A 26364-nucleotide genomic window follows, 5' to 3' on the forward strand; every position below is an offset into this window, starting at 1 on the left:
ACCACAATCTTGTATTTTGATCCTATTTAGGTTTGCTGAAACGCTAGATGATTTATTGCACTAAAATTTTTCTCATTTTCAAGGTTCTCATTTTTCACTCGCATGAATACTGCGATTTTTCACTTTGCACTCCTAACCACATTATTATTATATGCGGTCGAATACTACACTCGTGGTTTCCAAGATTTTCAGAATGAGCTTTTGGAACACTGCAACAAAAATCTCGTGTTGGGTTTTAACACGTTCGTAAATAAACAATAACATTAACAATATATCACAAGCGATGTCGAACCCAATTTCCATTAATATTAGGGCAAAAATGTAAAGGAAAAAAGTATTGTGATACAAGTTCCTAACACCCTATCGGTATGTTATGATTTGAAGAAATGTTAAGGAAAGGAGGAAAGGGAAAAGAAATAAGGGATAAAGAGACGGTTTCATGTTAAACCAAATTGACTATCTTTTTCCCTTATTTTCTATCTCCTCTCCTCTCCTCTCATTTCCTTTAACCAAACATGCATTAAAGAAATTTAACGTGTTGAGAATGAAGTAAATAGAGAACATGAACAGAACCAGCTCGAATTATTTTATTGACGACACAAGTTGAAACGAAAAAGTTTGAAAAGGGACCAGAATGTGTGAATGAAAAAGAATAGCGGTTGCTCATGGTAACTTATGCTCCGGGACAATAACTATAATAAACACGGTACTGATGGATGCGCTACAAAAATGCAGATTAGGATCTTCAGCAATCAGCAAGCGCAATCAGTTGATCGACCACACCTGGATCTGCAAGTGTGCTAGTGTCTCCCAGTTCATCTAACTGCCTGGAAGCAATTTTTCTCAGAATTCTCCTCATTATCTTTCCACTCCTAGTTTTTGGAAGGCCAGGGGCCCAGTGGATTTTGTCCGGAGCCGCAAATGCTCCAATCTGAAATGTGCAACGATCAAGAAGCTTCAGTTTATATTCTAATTGATGAATATACAGGCACTTTTCTCTATTATAGCAATATAAAATTCAACATGCAGTTAGACGAACTGCATGTTCCAACAGTTTCAAAGATCATTATATTTGTCAGAACTCAAATTAGCATGGAGGATCAGCTCTTATTAGACGAAAAGATCAAGACAATTGTTTCATGGATAAACATGAATTGATTTTGACTATAATAACTAGGTAGTATGAGAGTTTATAGGTCCAGTTGAGGAATTTTCTTAAAAAGGGAAAACAGCTATCTGCGATATGATTGATAATGGCAGTAAGAATGCAATGATCAGCATCCAGACAACATATTTATATGCTTTTGAAAGGCTTGTCTTCAGACTGGGGAGACAATTGGGTTAGACAAAAACCTGTTTTCTCACAGCAAGAACAAGGCTCTTCCGGAGTTCTTCACTGTAAGGAACACCCTCCACAAGAGTAACAAATGCATATATACCCTGTCCTTTTACCTATTGGCAACAGAATGTAGAAGTTATTTATTAGATATGTAGGACACAACCATCTGCATCAATTAAAATTATTTTAAACATGAAAACTTGCAAGAACAGAAGTCACTTTATCAACTGTACAATCCCCATTTTTCCCATTTTCTCCCCCCCCCCCCCCCCCCACACACACACACACATGCCTGAAGTATACCTCATGCTCAACACCAACCACAGCCGCTTCTGCACATTGGGAATGAGAAACTAAAGCAGATTCCACTTCTGCTGTGCCAATGCGATGTCCACTGCAAACATCATTGGGCATCATTCAAAGACAGCAAAAATGGCATACAAAAAGATCCTGATAGATATATAGGCATGCAACACGTTCCTCAGACATACATGTGTATGACTCGTGAGTGAGAATGCATAGCATAGTTTGACAGCTTAAACTGGTTAGTCAATGATAACTCATTTTGCAAGTTTGTTCAAAGCAAATGGGTTGACAGCTGATAAAGCTGAAAATTTTAAAAATTACCTAACGTTGATGACATCATCAACTCGTCCGGTGAGCCAGTGGTATCCATCCTTGTCCCTGAAAGATAGATCCAAGGAACAAAACTAACCATCACAGTCCACTTTACAGAAAACATAGCATGCAAATCCTAAACATAGCATGCGAATCCTAATATACACTTCCAAGGTATGGGCACTTCACTTTCAACGGATTAGATCAAACACCAAAACATAGCATGCGAATCCTAAATCAAGATCACATAAAACAGTGGTTACGTATCAATGATTCTCTCAACACTAGTAGGAGCTTACCTGCTGCAGCCATCACCAGTGAAATAATATCCTGGGAATGGCTTAAAGTAAGTGGTTTCGTATCTTTCATGATCACCATAAAGAGTCCGAAATGCACCAGGCCATGAGCTTTTTATGCAAAGATACCCACTGCACTCGCCTTCAATTTCAACACCCTTCTCATCTACTATGACAGGCTACAGTTGGATCCAAAGAAGAAAATGATAGAAAAAGGGCAAATGATCAAAGCAAAGAACATAACTTACGTATTAGATGGTAAGATCAATAAAAGGTTTTTCATCTCAGACCTGAACCCCAAAGAAAGGAAACGTAGCAGAACCAGGCTTCTGCGGCCAGGCACCTGGTAACGGAGTAATCTGCCAGGTAGCAGGGTTGAAATATCATTAATTAGATTACTGTCATGGAGAAACAGCAACGTGCATACACAGCAGAGAAATCACCATATAATTTCTTCTAGAAAGTATGTGCAACCTGGGAAATTCACAGAAGAAAACATACTTACCATGAAGCCACCAGTTTCAGTTTGCCACCAAGTGTCGGAGATAGGACACCTTGAATCTCCAACTACATTGAAAAACCACCTAAAAGAAACAGGAGGGTATTAGAAAATTCTTTTAAAGAAATATGCTTACACACGTTGACTTCTGCATAAGACAAAATAAAGAAGAGCTAAAGACCTCCATGCACTTGGATTTATAGGCTCGCCTACACTTCCCAAGACCCGTAAGGATTTGCGGGAGTAGCGGGTAACATACTGCATAATCAACAATATTTGACGTGAATATGAAATTAATGAAAAGTAACTTGAGAAAAACTCCTCAAATTTTTCTCTCCTTCTCTGATCACTTGTAACTGGGATAGGTATTATTGAGTAGTCGCTTATCATGATTAAAAAAATTTGCTGTAAATGATTTAAACCCCAAGTAAGCCACAGATTTTTCACATGTAAAATTAGATAAATTTCATACCTCATTGCCATCACGCATGAGAGAACGCACCAAGGTCGGTGCAGTATAGAATATTGTCACCTTGTATTTGTCAACAATGTCCCAACTGCGACCAGAATCAGGATAAGTTGGAGCCTGCAGATAACATAATGAAGCATCACTACTATTAATGATGCCACTCAGTTTCTTCAGAATCAGAACTTAGAACCAAAACATAGCGAACTCATAATTTATTCTCTATGATTACAGTCATTAATAAAAAGTTCTATACTGATAAGGTACAGTATTACTGAGTATTGCGGCATTACAATAACAGTAAACACCTAAAAACAACATATTTAGATGAATTTTAACAGTCTTCAATAGAATGCTCTTTCTTTTGGTTATAAACTCTATAAATTATGTATGTCTTCATCTTGCCTATTGAAAACTGTCTTCCCTAGTCCCACACTTAAAATTATCAGTTTATAATCCACTTTCCCATCGTACAAGTGAACTTTATTAAACTATGTTCATGAGTTCTTTGGTCATTACCCCTTCAAAAACAACTACAGAAGCTCCATTGAGCATGGGTCCATACATGACATAACTGTGCCCCGTAATCCAACCACAGTCAGCTGTACACCTGTATGAGAAAAATGAAAAGTGTTTTAAGTCTCATCATGTATCAACAGATCACTGAGCAGCTTTAAACAGAGAAAGTTACAACATTCAGTATGAGCTGAGTCTGAAGAGTACCAATAGACATCAGAGGGCTTGTAGTCAAATGCATACTTGAACGTTGTTGCTGTGTGCACCATATATCCTCCAGTTGTATGGAGAACACCCTTTTTTGGAAAATCTACATTAGCATAAACTAAAGAGATAAAGAAAGAAAGAAAAAAAAACTTAAAACTAAGGCCAACAAGTACCTTTGGTTTTCCTGTGCTCCCACTAGTATAAAGCAAGAACAAAGGATCTTCAGCATCTACCCATTCTACCTCACATTTAGTTGGATATTTAGGGACAACATCCTAGTATACATTCATCACTTGTTAGCAAACATAAACTCTATCTTGAAACATAACAGGTAGACTCGTCAAGCCTAAAGCCATTCAGTTAGCATATATCAAAAGATTTTCATCTTGCATTAAGAAATTAATTTATCTACCATGCAGTAATAGCATGAAATAAGAACATCACGGAATAGACTGCAAGAATTAGAAGTAGAAGCATTCTACCATTCATGGTAGAGGAATGGCAATGTAATACCAACCTGCCACCATATGTCCCTTCCGTCTTGCCATTTGGTGTTTTCCCTTGTCATGGCCGATTGGTTTTCATAGGTTAAGCATACATCTGGTCAGAAGGGAAAAATGAAAATGAGCAGTTATGATGGGAGAGAACTGTAGTACGAGATTAATTTCTACTGATAAGTCACTGTAGCTTCTGAATGGATAGGCTATTATAGTTGGTGAAAGTAGCCACTCTGGGAAGTCAAGCTGATTCGAGACCAGAACAAGCCAGCAAGTCAAAAAATATAGGGATTGGACTCGCTAATACCCAAGAAAGTTCAATCTGGCATGCAAGCCGTTTTAGTTTCTTTGTTCAATCAGTTTGGCAAGTGGCAAGCTGTTAGATAAGGCAAGCAAAACAATGCATAATAAAGTGATCTCAAGCCTTAGTATAGCAGCCTGGTTAAAGAGGACCAGTTTGATAAATATTATTCCTAACATTATGTCTAAAGACAAAAAAATTTTACTAAAAAGGTCTATTGCTTAGTAAACTTCCTTAGTGAACTTCACATGAATGACAGGAGATATCTTGTTGTTCTAATTAAGAAAGCAATGACATTAAAATACACACCTACAGAGATCCCACTTTTGGCAGATTCGTCAAGTGCAGCATCAACTATGTCCTTGAGGTGGATGGCCTTAGGACCTCTCTTAACAGCATTACTAGTAATTACAACTTTTGGCTTGCAGTCCATGATTCTCTGTGCAAGAGAATCTGAAGAAAATCCAGCAAAGACAACCTGAAGGCATGTGAAAGCCAATTGAAATGCAAATCTTTCAGAAATAACCAAGTAGAAACATTGATAAACTAGAAATATAACCAATAATTACCGAATGAACTGCACCAATTCGAGCACACGCAAGCATAGCAATGGGGAGTTCCATAAGCATGGGCAAGTAAATTATAACAGCATCACCCTTTTTAACACCAATATCTTTCAAGTAATTTGCAAGCTGTGTAGTAAAGATCCGATAAAATCAGCCTCGGCATTGACTCACAAAACCAAGATAAAATCAATTAATCAGTAGAATAAAAAGAATAACTTAGACCTGGCAAACTTGTTGAAGCAGCTGGGAGTATGTAAGAGTACCATCAACACCCGGATCATTGGCTTCCCAGTAAATGGCAACTTTGTCACCCAATCCTGCTTCAATGTTTCTGTCCAAGCAATTGTAGCAAATGTTGGTGATACCACCCTTGAACCACTGCCAAAATGCAGAAGAAAACCAACCTCCTATTAGCATAAAAGAAATACCATTTTTTGATCAATTCCCAGTTCTATTTTTCGATGGGAGAATATCATTTTTTAAGTACCTCAATCTTGACATTGCCTTTCCTAACATCAAGATTCTCAGAGCAAACTCGCTGACCCCATTTCTCCTTCCAATAAAACTCCGAAGCTATATCGGCCCAAAATCCAGCAGGGTCCTCAACAGACCTTTTGTACATTTCCAAATACTAACCCAATAACAACAACAACCGAAAAAAAAGGCAAATGCCAGTCAGGAACAAAGAAAATAAATAATGTGAAACCAAATTTATTTAAAATGCAAAAGAAAAGGGAAAGGAGCAACCTTTTGGGGCGAAGGGACCAAAGCCTGGCGAGAGAAATCATCACTGGGTAAAACAATATCATTTTCCTCAGAAGAGAGAGCTTCCCCCAATATGACAGCGCTGAACCGAGAGATCTTACCAGCCCCAGATGGGAAACTCGCCAAAGACTCCACATGCCTCAAGAAACTCTCTGTTTTCATCTTCTTGCTATTGCTTCCGTTATTGTTGTTGCAGCCAGATGATGCCATCACCACAGCGCCGCCGCCGCCCGACTGTCTGATTAATTTCAACGGTTTTGAATAGGATGAAGCTCCGACGGTGCTGCCTCTGCTGGCTCCTCCTCCAACTCCGAGGTTGCTTAAACAAACGTTATTATTATAATAATAATAATAATAATAATGTCCATCGACGTGGGGTTGACAGGCCATAATCATCTTATATAATTTTCCTAATTACAAATAGTTTTTATTTTCTTTTATTTTTAAATTAAATTTTAACTTAATGATATATAGTTATTACTTATTACGCAGCAAGAACATTAATTGAATTTCAAATAAGTGATTCATGCTACTTCCAGTCCGTCTATCGCAAGTAGTTTTTGAACGCAACCCAAAGCTTTTTTAATTTCTCATCCTCAAAGTCTTTTAATATCTTAATTTTTTTATTATTTCATAACTCTATCACCTGTACAAATCATATATAAATATATAGATATAATAAGATAATGAACACTAATTACGACAATTACGCTTTTTGGCAAGCAAAGCTAGGAGAGGTGGCGGATTAGCGTGTAGCGTTTGGAAGGAAAGAAGAGAAAAGTCAAAAAGAAAACATTTTATAGTAAGAAAGTCAAAATTGCCGGGACATTAAACAATTATTATCGTACCATCGCAGCACGCATCGATCGACTACTGATTCAAAGAGAAACATTTTTTGAGAAAGTGGGAATTTTTTTGGCAGTGGCTACACGCACGCGCCGGTCTAGAAAGGGCTGGACTGAGGGAGAACCGGTGACCAGTTTTATTTATGTGAAGGGGAAGAAACCTGGAATTAGATGTTCAATTTTTTTTTATTTATTTATTTCTTTATTTTGTGTAGCGATGATTACGATGCTGGAAGCCGATTTATGTCCACGTAAAAATGGTCGTGTCTTCTTCTTCTTCTTCTTGTTGTTGTCGTTGGCGGTGATGACCGTTTCACTTTCACTATTGGTCCAGTCCAATATGTGATGATATAAAAGTTTCAAAGTAAATTAAATTTTGGAAAAGAGGACTCAATAGCTCGTTAATTCAAACAGAACTCCCTTAGATCTTGAATTACCAGGAGTGGTAGCAATTCAATCAAAACAAGTGGACGTGTTTGGCAACGATGCTTGCTTGCTTGAAAATGTGTGTGAGGGTAGTAGTTCGAACTCTCATAAAAGTATTGTAGGAGTTTAATTTTCTTCCTTAAATTTAAGCGAAGATAGTCTTCTCTCTAATTGTAGTTTCATGTATACGAGTTATAATCTTGAACAATAGTCTTATGTAATTAAAAAAAAAAAAAAAGTGGACGTGTTTGGCCGGCCAAACAATTTAGAGAAATAGAATCGCTCCATCCAAATGGATACTTCATCATACTTCATACTCATGACAACAAACATAATCTAATTTAATTGATCATATTTCATATACAGTACATTCAACTCTTTACTTTATATCCAACTTAAAATCACGGTAGCTCCGAGATTAAAGGGTAACAATAACTCTTTTGATTTGAAAATTTTTTCAGTATCTCAAGACGAAAAATAGAGGTGCAACTCATTTTGATTTTGTTGGCTTTTCTAGTGCATCCGTTATAGGCAAACTAACCGCATTTCCAATTGCCCCAGCTGGTTTTGCGTGTCCTCCTCGAGCATCGTCCTTTGAGCTATGAACAACGGCGACGAGCAAGCAGCAGTGGAAGTTTGAGTCTGGAAATTCGTAAGAGCAGACCTCCTTCAAAGCTTGGGTTCTCAAATTGTAAGAGACAATCATCCCTGGTAGCCTCAGGTAGAGTGTCTGAAAGCTTTGAATGTAAGCGAATGGTGATATGAAGTATGGCTCCCATTGTATAAAGTAAATGTTTCTCCGTCCCATTCGGAGAAAGATCTCAGGATTTTGACACATCAAGTACTGGTGTGTGACAGTGTGGGCTAACTTCCACTGGTACCTGTCGCGATCGTAGTGGTAGTAGCTGGAATAGTATTGATGATCCTCTTCCTTGAGGAGAACCCAGGTGTGAATTCCTTCAGAATCAGTGTAGCAGTAGTGCACATACCCTTGAGCCTCCCACAGACATTGCCCAAAAGTCAGTGAATTACAGGACCACTTTTGGGGATAGTTTGGCAGTTCAATCAGCCTACAGTAGCTACTGTTGACATAGTACATAAGCAAGTATCCACCCAGTTCCCAATGGATAGCTCCGTTTGAGAAGAGAGGGATTGTGCTAAGCTTCGGAAGATCAGATGGTAGATGAATTGGGGGGGAGTGTCGTTTCCATATGCCAGTTTCAGATGAGAAGATCTCCATCTGTATAAGCCGACCGCCCCTGGCACCAGAAGGAGCAGATGATGATGACGGTTCTGAAATGCTTCTATCACCTTCACTGCTGAAAATGCATACAACTTGATAGTGGAAACCATCAAAAGCTAAACCAGTTCCAATACTTCGTCTAGTGATCTGCGGTTGGGGAAGAACAACACACTGCTCGGTAAGAAGATTGAAGAGGTTATATCTGAGCAAGTTGCCATTAACACTTGACAGCAGAAGCAAACCATTCGAAGAAGCACATATATGCATATTTGATTCGGTATTAAAAGACAGTGATCGGTTCACAACAACAGATCCTTCATCCGCCAAATCAAGGAAGATATATTGAGCAGAGCCATCTCTGAACAGATAGTGGCACAGAAGACCATCCCTATAGTTTCTGTTAGCACTGGACCACCTCTCCATAGTTTCTGGCCAGATAAAGCTTCTCACTCTGATTCTGCACTAGAATATCAACAGCCTCTCACCACACCAGGACATTTACTACCATACACAACAAGAAACAGTATAATTTCGATAGTTGCAATGATCAGACACTTTCATTGGCATTTCCACCGAAAACGACATGTTCTGTAAGTCAACAGAAAAAAATAAAAACAAAAGAAATATAAGGTATGCTCATGTATCTGTCTATGAAACCTCATTTTTGTCTTCAACCTTATATAAAGACCTTACAGCCGAGGAAACTTCACCAACTCAATGGAAGTAAAGCATTAGAATAAACTGGGGAATATAAAAAGATTGCAAAAAAGAGACCCACTATGGTGATATTACAAATATAAAAAGGAAAAAGCTAAAAATTCTTTTTACATACTGTAGAAACTAAGACATCAATCCACCTAGCCACTCCAATGACATGAGATCGTTCAACCAGCAACCTCCATATAACTTGTCCCTCAAGCTGTAACACCTGGGAGATTGATATATAGCCCCTTTAAGAATAATGCTTTTAAGTCTTTCATTAATTTTTATCTCTGTATACAGTTGAAGAATCCACAAGATTTACAAGTCAAAAAGAATATCAAGTAAATTAACTTTACAGCTAATAAATAAAGCTAAAGCATGTACAGAACAGCCAATTGATGCATATTTTTATCAGCAAAATTAAAAATATAAAGAATCGCAACTATCTCCAATATCAATGATAGTATGAAGAATTAAATAAAAACATAAACAGACTAGAATATCACACATGTATTGAGAAGTTGCAGAACCATATTCTCTTCCCTCCGAAACAATAGTCTGCAAAAAGAGAAGGGGAATCCACATCTTCTTTATGTTACTTGCAAAGCTTTTAAGAACAAGGATTGTGTTGCTTGCAGGCTGAACTTCACTATACAGCTCCTTTCTCAATGATCATAATAAGTGTATGGCATGAAATATTCTTAAGGAATAAGGAAAGATTCGTTGAAGTCAATCCACATCCCTCTTGAAGCACTGGAACATATTTTGAGGGAAATAGCATGTAGACACACCCAAGCATTGTCACTCCTTGGGAAGCAGGTAAGAACTTTTGTCTGCTTTAGCAACACCGCTGTCAGTACTTAGTAAGGCTGTTGCTGTATTCAAATTCAGTTTCTCAGGCAGGCTATTCAGCCTTAGAAATTCTGTATTTTCATTCAACTCTTCCAGCATGGTGTTCAAAACCTTAGCAATTCTACAGCTGTTCTTTCATTCAGGTCCTCTGATATGGTGTTCAGCTCTTCACTAACCTCATCTTTCATTTTGGCACGATTATACAATTCAATCAAGCAAGTATAATGTTCTTCAATAGGTGAAATACCGTAATGTTCTCTCATGTACCGGAAGTACCTATAACCCTCATTTACATTATTCGTATGCACACAAGCACATAAAACACCTACAAAAGTGATTGCATCTGGCTGAACATTTGCATTCTCCATCTGGGCAAAAAGGGCAAGGGCTTCCTCCCCATGACCATGAACACCCAAGCTAGTAATCATAGAATTCCAAGTAGCTAAATTCTTGATTTCCATCTTATCGAACACTTTCCTAGCATCCTCCAAACTACCACATTTACTATACATGTCAATTAGAGCAGTCCCCAGATAAACCCCTAGAACAAACCCATTCTTAAGAGCAAAGTCATGAATCCAGTTGCCCAATTTTAGGCTTCCCAGTTCTGTACAAGCTTGTAACAAGCTAACAAGTGTAAACTCATTCGGCCTGACATTATCAAGCAGCATTCTTTGAAACAACTCAAATGCCTCGTGAGCTCTCTCATTCCTAACATACGCATTAATCATAGCTGTCCACGAAACAACATTTCTCGTTTGCATTTGCTCAAAAACCCTTCGGGCAGCATCCAAATCCCCAGAGGCCGCAAGGCCAGAGATCATCGTCGTCCACGAAACCACACTTCTAACACGCATTTTATCAAACACCTTACGCCCACCATTTACATCCCCGCACTTGAAATAAAGATCCATCAAAGTGTTTTGCACGAACATATCTCGCGAAAACCCAGCTTTAACGGCTAGTCCGTGAACCTCTTTTCCCTTCTCAATAGCCAAAGACGTAATACAAGCTTTAAAAACAAACGGGAAAGTAAATTTATCGGGTCTAAAGCCATTGCATATCATAAGGTTATACAGCAAAAGCGCTTGCCGGGAGCTGCCATTAATAGTCAGTGCCCGAATCATAAGATTCCAAGTAAACACATGTGGACACTGAATTTGACTAAAAACAAGAAGGGCATGATCCGTTTTGCCATAAAAGGAGCAAAGGTCAAGAAGTTTTCTTACTAGTAACTGATCATTAGAGAGACCATGGCGAATGATTTTTGCATGGATAAGCTTCAGCTGACCAAAATTTCTACACTTTCTGAGTAAAACCAGAGCTTCCTGATAACCAAACTTCAATCTTGTGATGGAGGAATTGAGTAATGGGGTTTTGTGGGTAAGCGGGTCAGGTGTGTATGAAAGACATACCACCATGGTACAGTCTCAGAGCTTTGAACATATTATATACAAGATGTCACCTCACCTCACTTGTTAAAGAACTGTGGGCTGGCTCGCAGTAGTTGATAAGTATTAAGCTTGATATGTTTCCCATTTTAGTGATGTGGGAAATTTTGGCATAAATGTCAAAAAAAACAAAAAAGCTTTTCATTGATGAACAATTTAGTCATTTTACATCGATGGAATTTACAAGCAAATAAATAACAACAATTTAGCTTTTAACAGTAACACTCGTCGTATTGATAATCTCTCTCATAACTCGAGACTTGTCAGCTTCGAACTGCTCATCATTCACTCGATCAAGATAAAACTCCCCGAAGAACTGAAGAAGCTTGCTCTGATTCGCCAGCAAAACACGGATGATCTCCTGAGGCTTACTCTGATTCCCAACAAACAGCTTGAACACATGGAAGCACTCGAACTGAATGTGTCTGTTGGAATCTCTGAGAAGATTCATCACGACCCTCAAGTTATTCAATGAGCTAACATATTTGTCTCTCACAGCAGAATTTGAACTGCACTGCAATATATCTCCCAGTAGTTTAACAGCACGCCTTCTTGTGATGTAATTAGGGGATTCGAGCAACTGGGAATTGTATTCTTGAAAGAACCAATCTTGATTCTTGGAAAGAAACTCGGAAACTGTAGACTTATGTCTTGTCAGGAGTTCTCTAAACGTTGCTTGTGCGTCTGAGGCAATCTCGAAACTCGGGTTCTGCAAATATGCAAAGAACTTCTTCATATGATCCGATTCCAACACGTACTTGGCCACGCACTGATGACGAATACAACCTCTGGCAATGGCGCCATAAGTGAGAGCAAGATCATCAACTTGGTACCCAGATAAAAGAATGTCTATCAAGTCCAAATTATTTTCCATATAATCGGAAGCGATATACGGATTGGCCGCGACCCTTCGTCTCTGCAAGCCTGAAATAACGTGAATGGCGTCCAACTGGAGGCCGGACTCGAGTTTTGGAAGGGACAGGATTAGAACACGGAGCCGGCCTTCGCTGAAGAACGTGTTCGTCAATTGGTCGCAGGCTCTCTCTGAAACTGTCACTTCATCATCATCATCACCGAAAAGAACCATCCGCATCTCCGGGATGATTCTCTCCAAGTCCTGAATCGATGACGCCGGTGTTTTGGAAATCGAAATCTTTTTCTTCTTGAATAAGCCAAACCCTACCATGGCTGTGAAGACGAAAATGCAAACTTATTCCCTCGCTCGAAGCTCTCTCCTTTGCTTTTCCCCGTGCTGTTTTTCCTCCGGTAGTTGAAATAATATAGCAGTTTATAAACGTACGTAGTTACCTAATCTGCATAGGAGTTAAAATTAGTAATGAACTCTAATCGGTGTTTAATTCTAATTCATTTAGGATATATGAATGCTTTATTCTAATGACACGTGGCGCTATATGAATGGTCTTATTCTGCATTTCTGCATGCATATTGAAGAAGTTGAAGATTACACGAATAGAAGACTCGATTTATTAACTATAGAATTTGATGAAGATTTCTGAAGACATGTGAAGACTAATTACACAGAAGAACTTTTGAGGATATCTTCATCTTCTAATCTAACAAATTGAGTTTGCCATTTAGGGAAATAAAATTATGCTTCCCCTGAAACTAGAGTGGTAATGGGTGGTAATGGATACTGATCGTAGCGGGTTTGTCATTATCAAATCAGTACTTATAAAAAATTTAAATTATTAAATTCATTTACAACCTACTGTAAGTTTTTAATTTTTTCAAAAAAAATCCACCCGTTGTAAGTTTTAACAGTTACTAATTAATTCTCCTGCAATCTGCAGCTATTTTTGCCCGTAACGCACAATAGCAGCAGTGGCAACACATTTATTTCAGGTCAGCGGGTTTTGCCTATAACTCATAGCCATGGCAACAACAACATATTTGTTTCAAATCATAACATCACATCTAAAATCATAATACAACATCCAAAAAAATAGATTTATCTAACATTTCTATAAAAATATACTTTCACTACTGCATACAAATATACAATTAACTCTGCATTAAAAGTTAGATTAGTAGCTAAATTTGGGTGGATTTTTTGTTGAAACCAATAAATCTAAGACAAACTAATTTCAACTAATATGATTGTTTTTTCGTTGATAGCTACACAAGTGTTTTTTAAAAATATATGCATACATACTGTGGAGAGGACGATGTGAATCAAGTTAGCGACAACAGTTATTTTTTTTATAATTAAGAAGATTGGGTTAGGTCTTGAGCAATAAATGATTGTCAATAACTTATTTTATGTATTTTTATAATTAAATATTTTTAGTGTAATTTTAATAATTTAAATTTATAAAAAAATAAAGTTATGGGTTACTAGATACCCACACAATTTTTTTGTTAATACAAAACCCACCGATAACCCAGAGCGGATTTAAATTTATTATAGTAAACCCCCATGCAACCCACAAAATTACCTATAGCAGGCAGCTTTTGATGGACAAGTTTGGATAAATTTACAGGTAACATTGTCATCCCTACAACTAAAATCCAAATGCTATTGACCTTGCCAACTTCATGATAAAGCCTCGAAATAACACATTTATTCAAGATGACATCAATTGTTGTATGAATTTCCTTGGTCATCATGATATGTCATTTGGAAGAACTTAACTAATAGAAATTTGACCAATCTATTTATTATGTCTCACATACAAAACTATTTGTGTTATACAAGTGTTATAGTTGCAAGTATGCTAAGATAGAACCTTAGCATTATTTATAAATTTATAAGTATATTTAACTCAATGTCCATTATTAAATATCTTGAACATATGAAAGGGGATGTCTTTACTATATATTTTTTTTGTATTTTCATTGTGATGACTAAACAAAATAGGACGGATTGTCAAAGTTCACAAGTACTTCTTGGCGGAATGAGGGAAGTATGCTAGGTTGTGCATTGAAATGCATTTAAAGCTACTCATTTCCCATTAAGTACATCTTTGGGTTTGACTTAAGATTTTCTTTATTGGATTTGGTTTATCGCATTTTTTTTAATTTAGTTAGTTCATTAATTTCATTAATTATTTTATTTTAATTAAATTGAAATTGCATTGTTAAGATTGTTGAAACAAATCTTATAACATCAATCACTGTGGAGACGATTTGAATATTCATCATTATATTACTTGTTGTGTACACTTGCACACTGATACCTTTAGCAATAAGCAAACCAACACTACCATTTCAACAACTATTCACACATAAGAAAAATAGTCTATTTTGTGTCTGTTCGTATGAAAAATGCACCAACAAAGTTGTAGGAAAGGCTGGAGAGGTCACAACCATCTTACTTAAAACTTAGACTCCTTAGACAATGATAGCTTTGTTAGCAGAAATTTCCTGGACATGCACTTATCTACATAACAATACTACATGCTTTTGATATACCCAAGTAGTAACTGTTGGCTCCATCGTATTTGTGAACAGTACCATATATGTGAATAATATTATATACACGAATATTATCATATACGTGAACAAAACTGTATACCTCAAGTACGAATCGTCTGTTCCACTATATTCATGAACAGTGCGTATCGCAAGTATGAAGTATCGGCTCTGATACCAATTGTCTTGCTTTGATACCACTTATTGTGCTCTGGTACCGGTTGTTGCTCCCTAATACCACTTGTGCTACAAAAGCGTCATTTGTTGTGGTTTGATACTACTTTTGCGCAAATGCAGAATTAATACGCACCAAATATTTACAAAAAAAATAAGCGAAACAAGAATTTTACGTGATTCGACAATAAAATACATCCACGGAAACAAAAGAGAATAATTATTTTACTAACAATTAATAGATTACAAATTAGAGTAATTACCCAAATATATCTATTACTCTCACATATTTTGAAAGAAACATTTTTCCTAAGACAAACATTCTCTCACACCTCTACAAATAACCCAACTGAGCAACCAAACAAACGCTCTCCCAAACTTTCTAAGAACTCACTTGCAGATAATCTCTTTCTCTGAAATCTCTCATTGATAACTCTCTGAATATTCTCTCAGAGAGCTCTTCACCTAAGCTCTCTACTTTTTAGGATACACTGAATGAAAGAAGTGGCTTCAATTTATGGGGAAAACAATTACAACCAAATCCTTTAATTGTTTTCAACCATGTTGGCCACCGTTTCATGAAATAAGAAAATCTCCAAATAGCATCCGTTTGGCCACCAAAGCTTTAAATTTGGACACCAAAACATTAAATTTGTCGGAAATTGCATGTGGCTCCTTTCTTGACTCTTCAACGTCAAGAAATTTTTTTATTCTAATTCATAAAAACTCTTTTTAATTTATAGCTTAGAATTGCGTAAAAGGATAAAAATAAATTTAATTAAAATCAAACATAATTTCTTTTCGTCACTAACTCTTCACACACCATCAATTACTTTATTATTATTTTATTATTTTTCTTTAATTTCTTATATTTTTAGTACTAAGAAAAATAATTACAAACTTGTAGTTACTATTATTATTTTCTTAAAAAGGTCGGTATAGACAAAGTTTAAATTAATTTGTTGGTCACTATCGCCCTAAAAATTCAAACTCAGGTAGGGAAAAAAAAATAAAAAACATTCAACCATGCCTTGGGGCAAATTCTACACTATAAAAAGTTTATTTTATTTTTTTTAATTTAGTCTAATAGCAAACAAATAATTTGTGAGGAGATTGTGAACTATCTGAAACCCACAAATTATTATTATTATTTTTTTATTTCTCTACCGTTTAAACACAAATGATCAATTAAATAAAACAACTTAACCTCATCTTGTCCTTGTTTAAATATTATAAAGGAAAGAGATTATTTTATTTGGTTTTTCTGGAATTTTAATGTGCCATATAGGACAAAGAAAAACATTATTGTAGAAAGCGTTTTAACTTGAAGCAATTGATTATTGATTGTTGCCAATCTGCCATTGGAATAATCTCATGGTTCAAATTCAATGCACGCATTCTTCCTTCTCCATCAAGCGTATCCGTATGAGAGAGGAGCTTTCTATCTCGAAATTCATAGAAAGATTACATATAATTTGCGTGATAAATATTAAATTATGAATGTAAGTTCTAGAATATATATATATATATATATATATTAACACTCTTCCAAATAAATTTTGATCTACATTGATGTATTATGAATGTCATTTTCCAAATACGAGGACACAATTTTCAACGAGTACCATGTGAAAGTATCTAATGAATTCAATAGTAACTTTGCTACCTTGAAAATTGACGTGTCATCATGTGCTCACCGAACTTTGCATTAATAGCAAGCAATATCAGAAAATCAGTATAAATGGACCACCTGATTCTTTCACTGTGGCTTAACCGGCTCCAATATGTTTGTCCCGTAAGATAAATAAATGGGAAACGAATGTAATTACTATATAAGCTCAATCATATTTGGGGTTTTCGGTAAATGGTTTTAATTAATTCTTTCTAAAATTTAGGATTATTGAAAATCAATTCTTTAAACACTCTAAAATGTAAAATTATTAAATAAAATTCTATTCTACTGTTGTTAATCCACGAAATTTTAATTCAATATAAAATTTCTACTTATTGTTTTTTTACTCAAATTATATCTTTTTTTTTACTACTCCTTTTCTAAATTAAACTAATTTTTCTATTCTTCTAATCTCTAAAGTTTTTCGATATAGTTTTATTTCAAAATAGATAAAACAAGCACACACACAAAAAAGTAGATCAATAAAAGAATATAATAAAAAGAAATAAGAACAAATAAATAACACAACTAATTAAGAAAATAATAAAAAGATAAAATCTGAAATTTGAGACGAAATCAACTTATGTTTACATTAATTGTTTGAGGATTTGAGTAATGGCCAATAGTCAGAGAATAGAGAGAACTATTAGATTTTTTCTTTTTCTTCTTGAGTGGAAAGTAGACGAAGATTTTTTTTTCTCTCTCTTTCTTTATCTCAAACACCAAGAACATATCATGTCTTGATTGTTGGAGGAAAAATTTAATGGATAAATAATAAAATGTGGGCCTTTTATAGAGGTTTAAAATGAATATAAAACTTTTGAAATATAACATATTAATTCTAACAATAAAATAGAGAATTTGTAGGATTGAAACTATTAATTTATCGATTTTGTAGAAATTAAAACTATTAAGTACTACATTAAATACACTAAACTTTATAGGAATTAATAGTTTATTTAAGAAAAGATAATTACAAAATAATAATAACTGAAATGAATAATAATAATTTTTAAATTCACTTTCCTCTTTTATATATAAAATAATCATCTCGTGGGGCCTTCATGTAAAGTGAGGCTCTAGGCAACCGCCTAAGTTGCCAAAAGGTCGAGCCGAGCCGCTATTGAGCTGGGAAAATTTAATGCTTGACAAAGATGGCTAGCTAACTTGCTTGCCATTTATATTTAACCAAGACCAAGAGAAAGAGAAGCTCGTACTCAAAAGAAGGAAAAAAAAAAAAAAAGAAAGGTTCAGGATCTAACACAAAACTGGAAATGGAGTGTGAGAAAGCTGATGAAGTGGTAGCAGAGCCTGTGAGCCCAATTGGGCAATATTTCAATAGCTCTATTCTATCAATCTCCATTCTTGCTGTTTTGGAATTAGAAGTGCCCTTTGATGATTCGTGGGCTATTCCGTTGCTAAAGGATATTTTCCTTCCCATCAACCCTCGCTTCTCCTCCATCATGGTAATTAGTTATATTCCTATCATTTCTCTTTTCTCTTTCTCTTCCCGCATATTTTTACATGTTTTAAAATGCTCATTTAAGGTTAAATTGTGCGGTCTGATTACACTATATATAGAATTATTCTGTAGGTACACCAAGTTGTTTAGTCTTTAAATATATTAAAGGTTGTGTCTACGATGCTGTATGTGTTCTTAAAAAAACTTTACTAACAAAAATTTTATTTAAATAACCTCCATTTAAAAAAATATATCAAACGGATCTTAATATATTGAAAAGTGCTTTTATTGAAACAGGTTGTGGAAAAAAATGGAGTGAAACATTGGAAAAGCGTTGAAGTGAAGCTCAAAAACCACGTCTATGTTCCAAATTTTCCCGTTGGCATGTCACAACAATTCTACGACAAGTGCCTGCAAGATTACTTATCAAAATTATCCGCGGAACAAATGCCTCAAAGCCAACCATTGTGGGAAGTTCACATAGTAAAATATCCAACGAGCAATGCAGCAAGTAGTGTGATATTCAAGCTTCATCATGCACTTGGCGACGGCTTCTCATTGATGGGAGCTCTTCTTTCATGTCTTCAAAGAGCCGATGATCCTTCTCGCCCCTTGACATTTCCTAGTGTTCGAATGAGACCAGACATTAATGGCAGTAGTATATTCAAGAATGTACCTAAGTTTTTCAATACTGTGTTCAATACAGCTTCAGATTTTTGTTGGAGCATGATCAAAAGCAGCTTGATTGAAGACGATAAAACGCCAATAAGATCTGGTAGTGCTGCGGCGGGCTGGTTGCCAATTACTATAACAACAATGACATTCCCTCTCCATCAAATCAAGCAAATTAAGGACAATCTTGGAGCGGTAAGTATCTTAATCACGATGACATTAAATTAACATCAATAATATTCTTGTTGCATGTAGTTTTGAAGACACCGCCTGAACACAATATGTGGATCACATATATTGTGTGTCCACATACGAGTAGTATTTTAGGAGAACGTGACAAGTTGTTAAGTTAATTACACATATTTTGAATTTAATATAAAAACAATCTTAGATATAAAAATTTTTAACAGTAAGAAATAAGAAAATAAAAATAAATTATTCCAAATTTTTTATAGTTAGAAAGAAGTGGTAGGATGTCTATATCATTTCCACCTAAAAAATGTTGTTAGCTTGGCCATTGATCTAGCCATTTCTAAAAATAAAATACCCCATCAACTCTTCGGCCCTTTGATGGCCCACATATCTAAGATTGTGGGAGCACTTCTCTTAGGTATTGTCATTACATATGAAACATATAGTAGAACATTTTTCTTCACAAGAGAGAATAAAACATTTTTTTCCGCTAATATTGACTTCTCAAAATGAGAGTGAACATCACATGATCTTGTGATTTTGGTTTTTATGTATTTTGAACTCACAGAATGTGATGATGAATATTGATAATGACCCGGGGACAACGATCATCAATAGCTTTAATTAATAACCGAGCCAGAAAAATACTCAGTGCCGACATAAGCTTCACTATTTCCAGGACAATTTATTGTCAATGAAAATTTGCAGAGGGGTCGGCATGTTTCACCTCTCACATCCCCTTTCTGTAAATTATAGAATTATATTTCGTAGGTGCAGTGAAATGTTGTAATAAACTTGGAACACAATTAGTTTGACAAAACATAGCCACGTGATTACAACAAAAGGCTTTCATTTTCGTTGAAAGGCCAGAGAAAAATAGAGAGAAAATAGATAGGAATGACCATGAGATACACTAGAAGTTTAAATAATATTTAGGAACAAAATTTTCTAACTAAGAAATAAGAAAATAAAAATAAATTATTCCACAGCTTTTTTGTTGTTTATTGTCATTTATATTCAACACCGTGCTTCTTGGTATGCTATGAAATTATGTCGTTGATTTTATTTATCACTTTTTTTAAGTAAAATTAAATTAAAAATATTTTTTTAAAATTGCATTGTTTTTCCTTAATAATGCCAAATCCACCTGCATTCAAATGCGGGTCTCAATTTATAATACTAAACCCACCTGCAACCCGTAAAATTATCCGTAGTAGACAGGTTTTGACTGGTGGGTCCGGGTGGATTTACGGATTTGCGGGCACAATTACCGTCCTTAGGTGTCGACAATTCCAGCTCATAAATTGAAAGGACGATTTTTATGGACCCCTTTATGTGTCTGGCCGCCGCAGATAGTTAAAAATAAAATGAATTACTGATTACTGAAGGATTCTAGGAGTGGCTCTTAGGGCAATAAGAGATTTTATATTTTGTTAATTGGACTAATCAACACCCACAATCAACTAATTAAATTAAATTAGCTTAACTATTTAAAAGCTATTTGTCTATATTTTAACCGTTATGTAATGTCAAATGACAATATACAGACATTAAACGATGTTGTTACGGGAACTATATTTTTGGGGATTCGATTATACATGCAAGCAGTGAACCAGGAGTCAACTAATCTACATTCAACAGCAGTGGTACTGCTCAACACCAGGATGTTCAAAAGCATCAGTTCCATCAAGGAGATGGTTAAGCCTGGCAGTAAGGCACCTTGGGGAAACCATTTTTCATTTTTGCACATATCAGTTCCTCAATTAACCAATGCGGAGGTCCAAAACCCACTGAAATTCATCCAGAAAGCTCAAGAGATCATCCAGAGTAAGCGCGGTTCTTTCGGTGCTTACCTTACTGCCAAGCTTTTGGAGACTGTGAAGAAATTGAGAGGCCATGAGGTAGGATTGTTAAAAATTTATTTAAGCTTTTACTAAATATGTGGAGCAATACTGCCACGTCATATTGTCCAGAATTTCAGCATTTTTCTTAAGTACTACAAAAATTGTGCCATGTGTGCGATTATACTGATTAGGTCCAGTTGTAATGCAGACAGCAGCTAAATTTATCCATGGCTCGCTGAATAACTCCAGTTTAGCGATTACCAATATGATGGGACCGGTGGAAAAGATGGCTTTGGCCAATCATCCCATCAAAGGCTTGTACTTTATGGTGGCTGGTTCACCTCAGGTATAGGTTAATTGATATTTCAGCTAAAATTTAAAAAAAATAAAAAAATAAAAAAAATTTGGAATTTGATTGATTATATTTGTCCATTTATGGGTTTACAGAGTCTTGTGGTGACGATTGTGACCTACATGGGAAATCTAAGGGTTTCATTAGGAACAGAAGAAGGCTTCATTGATTCTCCAAAGCTGAAGTCATGCATCGAAAATGCCTTTGAGATGATACTCGATGCTGCATCCGCAACTCCTTGAAGCACAAATTTTCTTAATGGTCATCGTGCCTCATTTGGCCCATAACTACTTTTCCTATTATTTTGCTGCTTAGGTTGATGCTAATTATTCAATTTCAATGGATTATGCATTTTCTCCAAAAATTTATATTACTCCTTTTGGACATCATTGCGAACTAATTTTGTGCATCATGAAATGGAAAGCTCTCTATATAAATGAATTAAGCTTATATATATATACCAAATATTTTATTTCAAAAGGGAAAAAAAAAACTTGAATTAAGCTTACTATATACGTAATTGGCGTTTTCTTTTAATAGACTAAGGTGGCGTTTGTTTTTTATCTGAAATCTGAATAGACCTGAATTAGTCTGAATTCTGAATAGGTCTGAATGTCTGAATCTGAATAATATGTTTGTTTTTTTGTCTGAATCTCGGAAAATAAGGATTAAGTTGTTTGTTTTTTTCAACTTAAAAAGCTGAAAATATGTACTTTTACATTCGTATCCTTATTAAATTTAAATATCAAATAAATAATATATTAAATACCACAATATTTTAACATTTATAAGTAAAACTATATTCAAGTGAATACATAATTATTTTAGAATTTTAATATATAAAATACCATAAATTTTAAATTTTATCGTATATAATATAAGAAATAAAAATGGGATATTTTTATGTGGGGTAAATATCTATGTGTGAGTTTTGGGATAGACATGAAAAATAAATTATAAAACAGAGATATTTTTGACATTAGCAAGTAATTGACTTAATTCAGATTTAGTCAAAATTATCTAAAAAGTCTCATTAAGTTATAAAAACAAACATCTCTAATTAACTTAATTAATTAAGTTAAGTCACTTTAAGTCATTAAGTTAAAAAACAAACGCCACCTAATTGATTATTTATAACAAGTAATTTGTTAATGTTTACAATTAGATATTTATCGAGACTAATTTAGGTTAAGATCAAATCTTATAGATATCTATCTCCTAAGACAAATTTAGATCATATTTTAAAGGAAAAAGGACATTCAACCCCCCAACGTTTAGGAAAAATGACAAAAAACCCCTCAACGTTTCAAAAAGGACTTATAATCCTTTTTCTGTTAACAAATACCGTTTGTTTTAACAGTAAATTTATTTTTAATTTTTAATTACTATTATACCCTTATAATAAATAAATTAATATATTAATTTGAGATATATCACAATTAATAATTTTTTAAAAGCTTAAAATTGAGATACAATTATTTTTTTATCTCTCACTATAAGTGTTGCCGTCAAGTCAATCTAGTGTAATGGATTTGATTCCTAAAAAAAAGGGTTTAATCAAATTTCATTTTATTAGTAATAATCACATATGAAAGGTTTGATCATTAGAAATGTATAATTTATAGCAAATCATTTGGGCAAAAATGTAATTGTATCTCAATTTTTAGTTTTAAAAAATTATTAATTGTGATATATCTCAAATTAATATATTAATTAATTTATTATAAGGGTATAATAGTAATTAAAAATTAAAAATAAATTTACTATTAAAACAAATGGTGTTTGTTAACGGAAAGGGGGTTATAAGTCCTTTTTGAAACGTTGAGGGGTTTTTTGTCCCTTTTCCTATACGTTGGGGGGTTGAATGTCCTTTTCCCTATTTTAAAACAAAAATTTAGATCAAGATTAATTCTTATTATAGTACCATCTATATTTCTGCCCCACTCATAATTAAGAAAATATATCTACTCTATCCATAATTATGAGGAGACAAATCTACCTCCACTACTATGGTAAGGAATTAAGTCCCATAAAATTATTATGGGACTCAAACCGTGAATCCAGCCCCCCAATTTTAGGCTCCCCAGTTCTGTACAAGCTCGTAACAAGCTAACAAGTGTAAACTCATTCGGCCTCAAATTACCAAGCTGCATTCTTTGAAACAACTCAAAAGCCTCTTGAGCTCTCTCATTCCTCACATACGCATTAATCATAGCCGTCCACGAAACAACATTTATCGTTTGCATTTGATCAAAAACCCTTCAGGCAGCATCCAGATCCCCAGAGGCCGCAAGGCCAGAGATCATCGTCGTCCACGAAACCACACTTCTAACACGCATTTTATCAAACATCTTACGCCCACCATCTACATCCCCGCACTTTAAATAAAGATCCATCAAAGTGCTTTGCACGAACATATCTCGCGAAAACCCAGCTTTAACGGCTAGCCCGTGAACCTCTTTTCCCTTCTCAATAGCCAAAGACGCAATACAAGCTTTAATAACAAACGGGAAAGTAAACTTATCGGGTCTAAAGCCATTGCATATCATAAGGTTATACAGCAAGAGCGCTTGCAGGGAGCTGCCATCAATAGTCAGTGCCCGAATCATAAGATTCCAAGTAAACACATGTGGGCACCGGATTTGACTAAAAACAAGAAGGGCATGATCCGTTTTGCCATAAAAAGAGCAAAGGTCAAGAAGTTTTCTTACTAGTAACTGATCATTAGAGAGACCATAGCGAATGATTTTTTGCATGGATAAGCTTCAGCTGACCAAAATGACCAAACTTCAATCTTGTGATGGAGGAATTGAGTAATGGGGTTTTGTGGGCAAGTGGGTCAGGTGTGTATGAAAGTCATACCACCTGTTGAAAAGTCAAGCATGTTTGCATGAGCCAGCTAGCATGAAAATTTTAAGCACACCAATGTTGAGCTAGCGCGATCTAGGGATGGGTGTGGTTCGGTTCGATTTACTAATTTATTAATTTTTTTATAATTGTAATTAATTAAATTAACAAAATAATTAAATATTCAATTAATTAAAATAATTCGATTCGATTCAGTTCGATTATTTTGATTATAGGCCTATTAGACCTACTTTTAGCTTTTTTAAATTTAAAATCTTAAATTAATAAATCTACCACAAACATAAGAAGTTAACAAACAAAAAAATTAAAATACGTATCAAAGTATATTCAAGAACACATAACACGTTCAAATAACAATTTTAAATCAAAATAAATAACAAAAAAGTCTTTTAAACTTTAACAAAACTACAAAAGAAATAAATTGGGTGAACAAAACCAAAGTATATAAAAAAAGTTCCGGTTCCTTTCAAAGTTTCAATTACAAGAAATAACAATATCATTCCGCTTCCATCACTGAAGAACTTCGATTGAAATCAAAACTTTTTTTTTTTTTTACCTTGTGAAGGCGATCGAGAGTGAAGGAAAGGAGCTCTCGATGACAGCCACTCAGTTTTGACCCTCTGGGACCTCCTCTTCCATGCTTGCGTTGCGACTATGGGCTCTCACTGGCATAATCATCAAGATTCAAGCAATTACCCAAGCCACTTTTTCGTACAAGTCTATAAGAGAGCAAGCTTCAAGCTCTCTCCACCCTTCCCAAAAGTTCAATAATCTCAAACACCACCTGTAAAAGCCAGAAATGGATCTTCAGTTCAGGTCAGAAAACCGACAGCCATCTAAACTAAGCAGAAAACGGCTAACCCAAGATCAGGTCAGGCTCTTGGAGACATGCTTCAATGCAAACCAAAAGCTCCAAGTAGACCGTAAACTTGGTGACGACTGACGAGCGGCGGCGGCGACGAGCAGAGGGGACAGAAGTGTGGCTGAAGGTCACGACTCGAGCCTGTGGCTGAAGGTCACGACGAGCAGCGGTGGGTTTTTGCTTTTGGCTGAAGGTCATGACGAGCAGCGGGAACAGAACTACAAAAGAAGACAGAAGTGTTTAGATTTAGATTTTAGCTTTAGGGTTTTTTTACAATCGGTTTATTTGAGATTCTGGTTCAATTTTTTGTTTTTTTTAAAAAATAAACCGAAAATGGAACCGATTAGTTTTATTACTTGTACTATATTACTATTTCGGTTCGGTTCGGTTCTGTTTTTTATTAATCAGCTTTTTTGCTCACTCTTAATGCGATCCAATTTAAGTGGATTTTTAGCTGAAACTGATAAATCTAAGACAAACCAATTTCAATTAATATGATTAATTGTTTTTTCATTGAAAAAATATATGCATACATATTGTGAAGATAACGATGTGAATCAAGTTAGCGGTAGTAGTTATTTATTTTTATAATTAAATATTTCTATAATTAAAAAGATTGGGTTAGGTCTTGAGCAATAAATGATTGTCAATAACTTAGTTTATGTATTTTTATAATTAGATATTTTTAGTGTAATTTTAATAATTTAAATTTATAAAAAATAAATAAAATAAAATTACGGGTTGGCACATACCCACACGGATTTTTTGTTAACACAAAACCCATTGATAATCGGTAGCGGATTTAAATTTATAATACTAAACCCACAAAATTACCCATAGCAAGCAGTTTTTTACGGGCAAATTTGGGTAAATTTGTGAGTAACATTGTCATCCCTACAACTGAAATCCAAACGCTATTGACCTTGGTAACTTCATGATAAAGACTCGAAATAATACATTAATTCAAGATAACATCAATTGCTGTATGAATTTCCCTGGTCATCATGATATGACCTTTTAAAGAACTTAATTAATAGAGATTTGACCAATCTATTTATTATGTCTCACTATTAGAGTGCAATTTATGCACTAATTTTGCATTGTTTACTTCCCTCAATATCGATGTTTTGCACTTAATAATAGTGATTCACTTGTGTTTTATTTTTGTATGTGCAATTCTATTGATTGGTGCTAAACTTGAACTCCAAGATAATGTTTGAGGATGATTGTTTTCTTGGAGAAATT

The 26364-nt window shown here is 35.0% G+C and overlaps 5 protein-coding genes across 5 annotated transcripts; 1 reads left to right on the top strand and 4 right to left on the bottom strand.

Moving 5' to 3' along the window:
- Window positions 1–286: 286 nt before the first annotated feature.
- On the bottom strand, window positions 287–6556 carry LOC18051537 (acetyl-coenzyme A synthetase, chloroplastic/glyoxysomal). The gene is made up of 18 exons (XM_006446789.2): window positions 6053–6556; window positions 5793–5936; window positions 5528–5683; window positions 5309–5431; window positions 5049–5217; window positions 4459–4541; window positions 4115–4216; window positions 3942–4030; window positions 3738–3828; window positions 3225–3338; window positions 2934–3010; window positions 2759–2837; window positions 2544–2612; window positions 2257–2432; window positions 1967–2023; window positions 1643–1733; window positions 1354–1452; window positions 287–931 (listed from the first exon to the last, which is right to left on the bottom strand). The coding sequence occupies exons 1-18, from the start codon at window positions 6464–6466 to the stop codon at window positions 746–748; spliced, it is 2319 nt and encodes a 772-aa protein (XP_006446852.1). The 5' UTR covers window positions 6467–6556; the 3' UTR covers window positions 287–745.
- Window positions 6557–9686: 3130 nt separating this feature from the next.
- Window positions 9687–11651, bottom strand: LOC18051539 (pentatricopeptide repeat-containing protein At3g26630, chloroplastic). The gene has a single exon (XM_006446791.2). It carries the CDS (start codon window positions 11557–11559, stop codon window positions 10243–10245), a length of 1317 nt encoding a protein of 438 aa, XP_006446854.1. The 5' UTR covers window positions 11560–11651; the 3' UTR covers window positions 9687–10242.
- Window positions 11652–11759: 108 nt separating this feature from the next.
- On the bottom strand, window positions 11760–12845 carry LOC18051540 (putative MO25-like protein At5g47540). The gene has a single exon (XM_006446792.2). It carries the CDS (start codon window positions 12773–12775, stop codon window positions 11795–11797), a length of 981 nt encoding a protein of 326 aa, XP_006446855.1. The 5' UTR covers window positions 12776–12845; the 3' UTR covers window positions 11760–11794.
- A 5247-nt stretch (window positions 12846–18092) lies between these two features.
- On the top strand, window positions 18093–21803 carry LOC18051541 (O-acyltransferase WSD1). The gene is made up of 5 exons (XM_006446794.2): window positions 18093–18333; window positions 18627–19196; window positions 20741–21094; window positions 21246–21383; window positions 21485–21803. Exons 1-5 carry the CDS (start codon window positions 18142–18144, stop codon window positions 21629–21631), a joined length of 1401 nt encoding a protein of 466 aa, XP_006446857.1. The 5' UTR covers window positions 18093–18141; the 3' UTR covers window positions 21632–21803.
- Window positions 21804–23458: 1655 nt separating this feature from the next.
- On the bottom strand, window positions 23459–24151 carry LOC18051542 (pentatricopeptide repeat-containing protein At3g26630, chloroplastic). Its single transcript, XM_006446795.2, has one exon. It carries the CDS (start codon window positions 24143–24145, stop codon window positions 23651–23653), a length of 495 nt encoding a protein of 164 aa, XP_006446858.2. The 5' UTR covers window positions 24146–24151; the 3' UTR covers window positions 23459–23650.
- Window positions 24152–26364: the final 2213 nt, after the last annotated feature.

This window comes from Citrus clementina, unplaced genomic scaffold (assembly GCF_000493195.1).
Source record: "Citrus clementina cultivar Clemenules unplaced genomic scaffold, Citrus_clementina_v1.0 scaffold_2, whole genome shotgun sequence".
Lineage (NCBI taxonomy): Eukaryota > Viridiplantae > Streptophyta > Magnoliopsida > Sapindales > Rutaceae > Citrus > Citrus x clementina.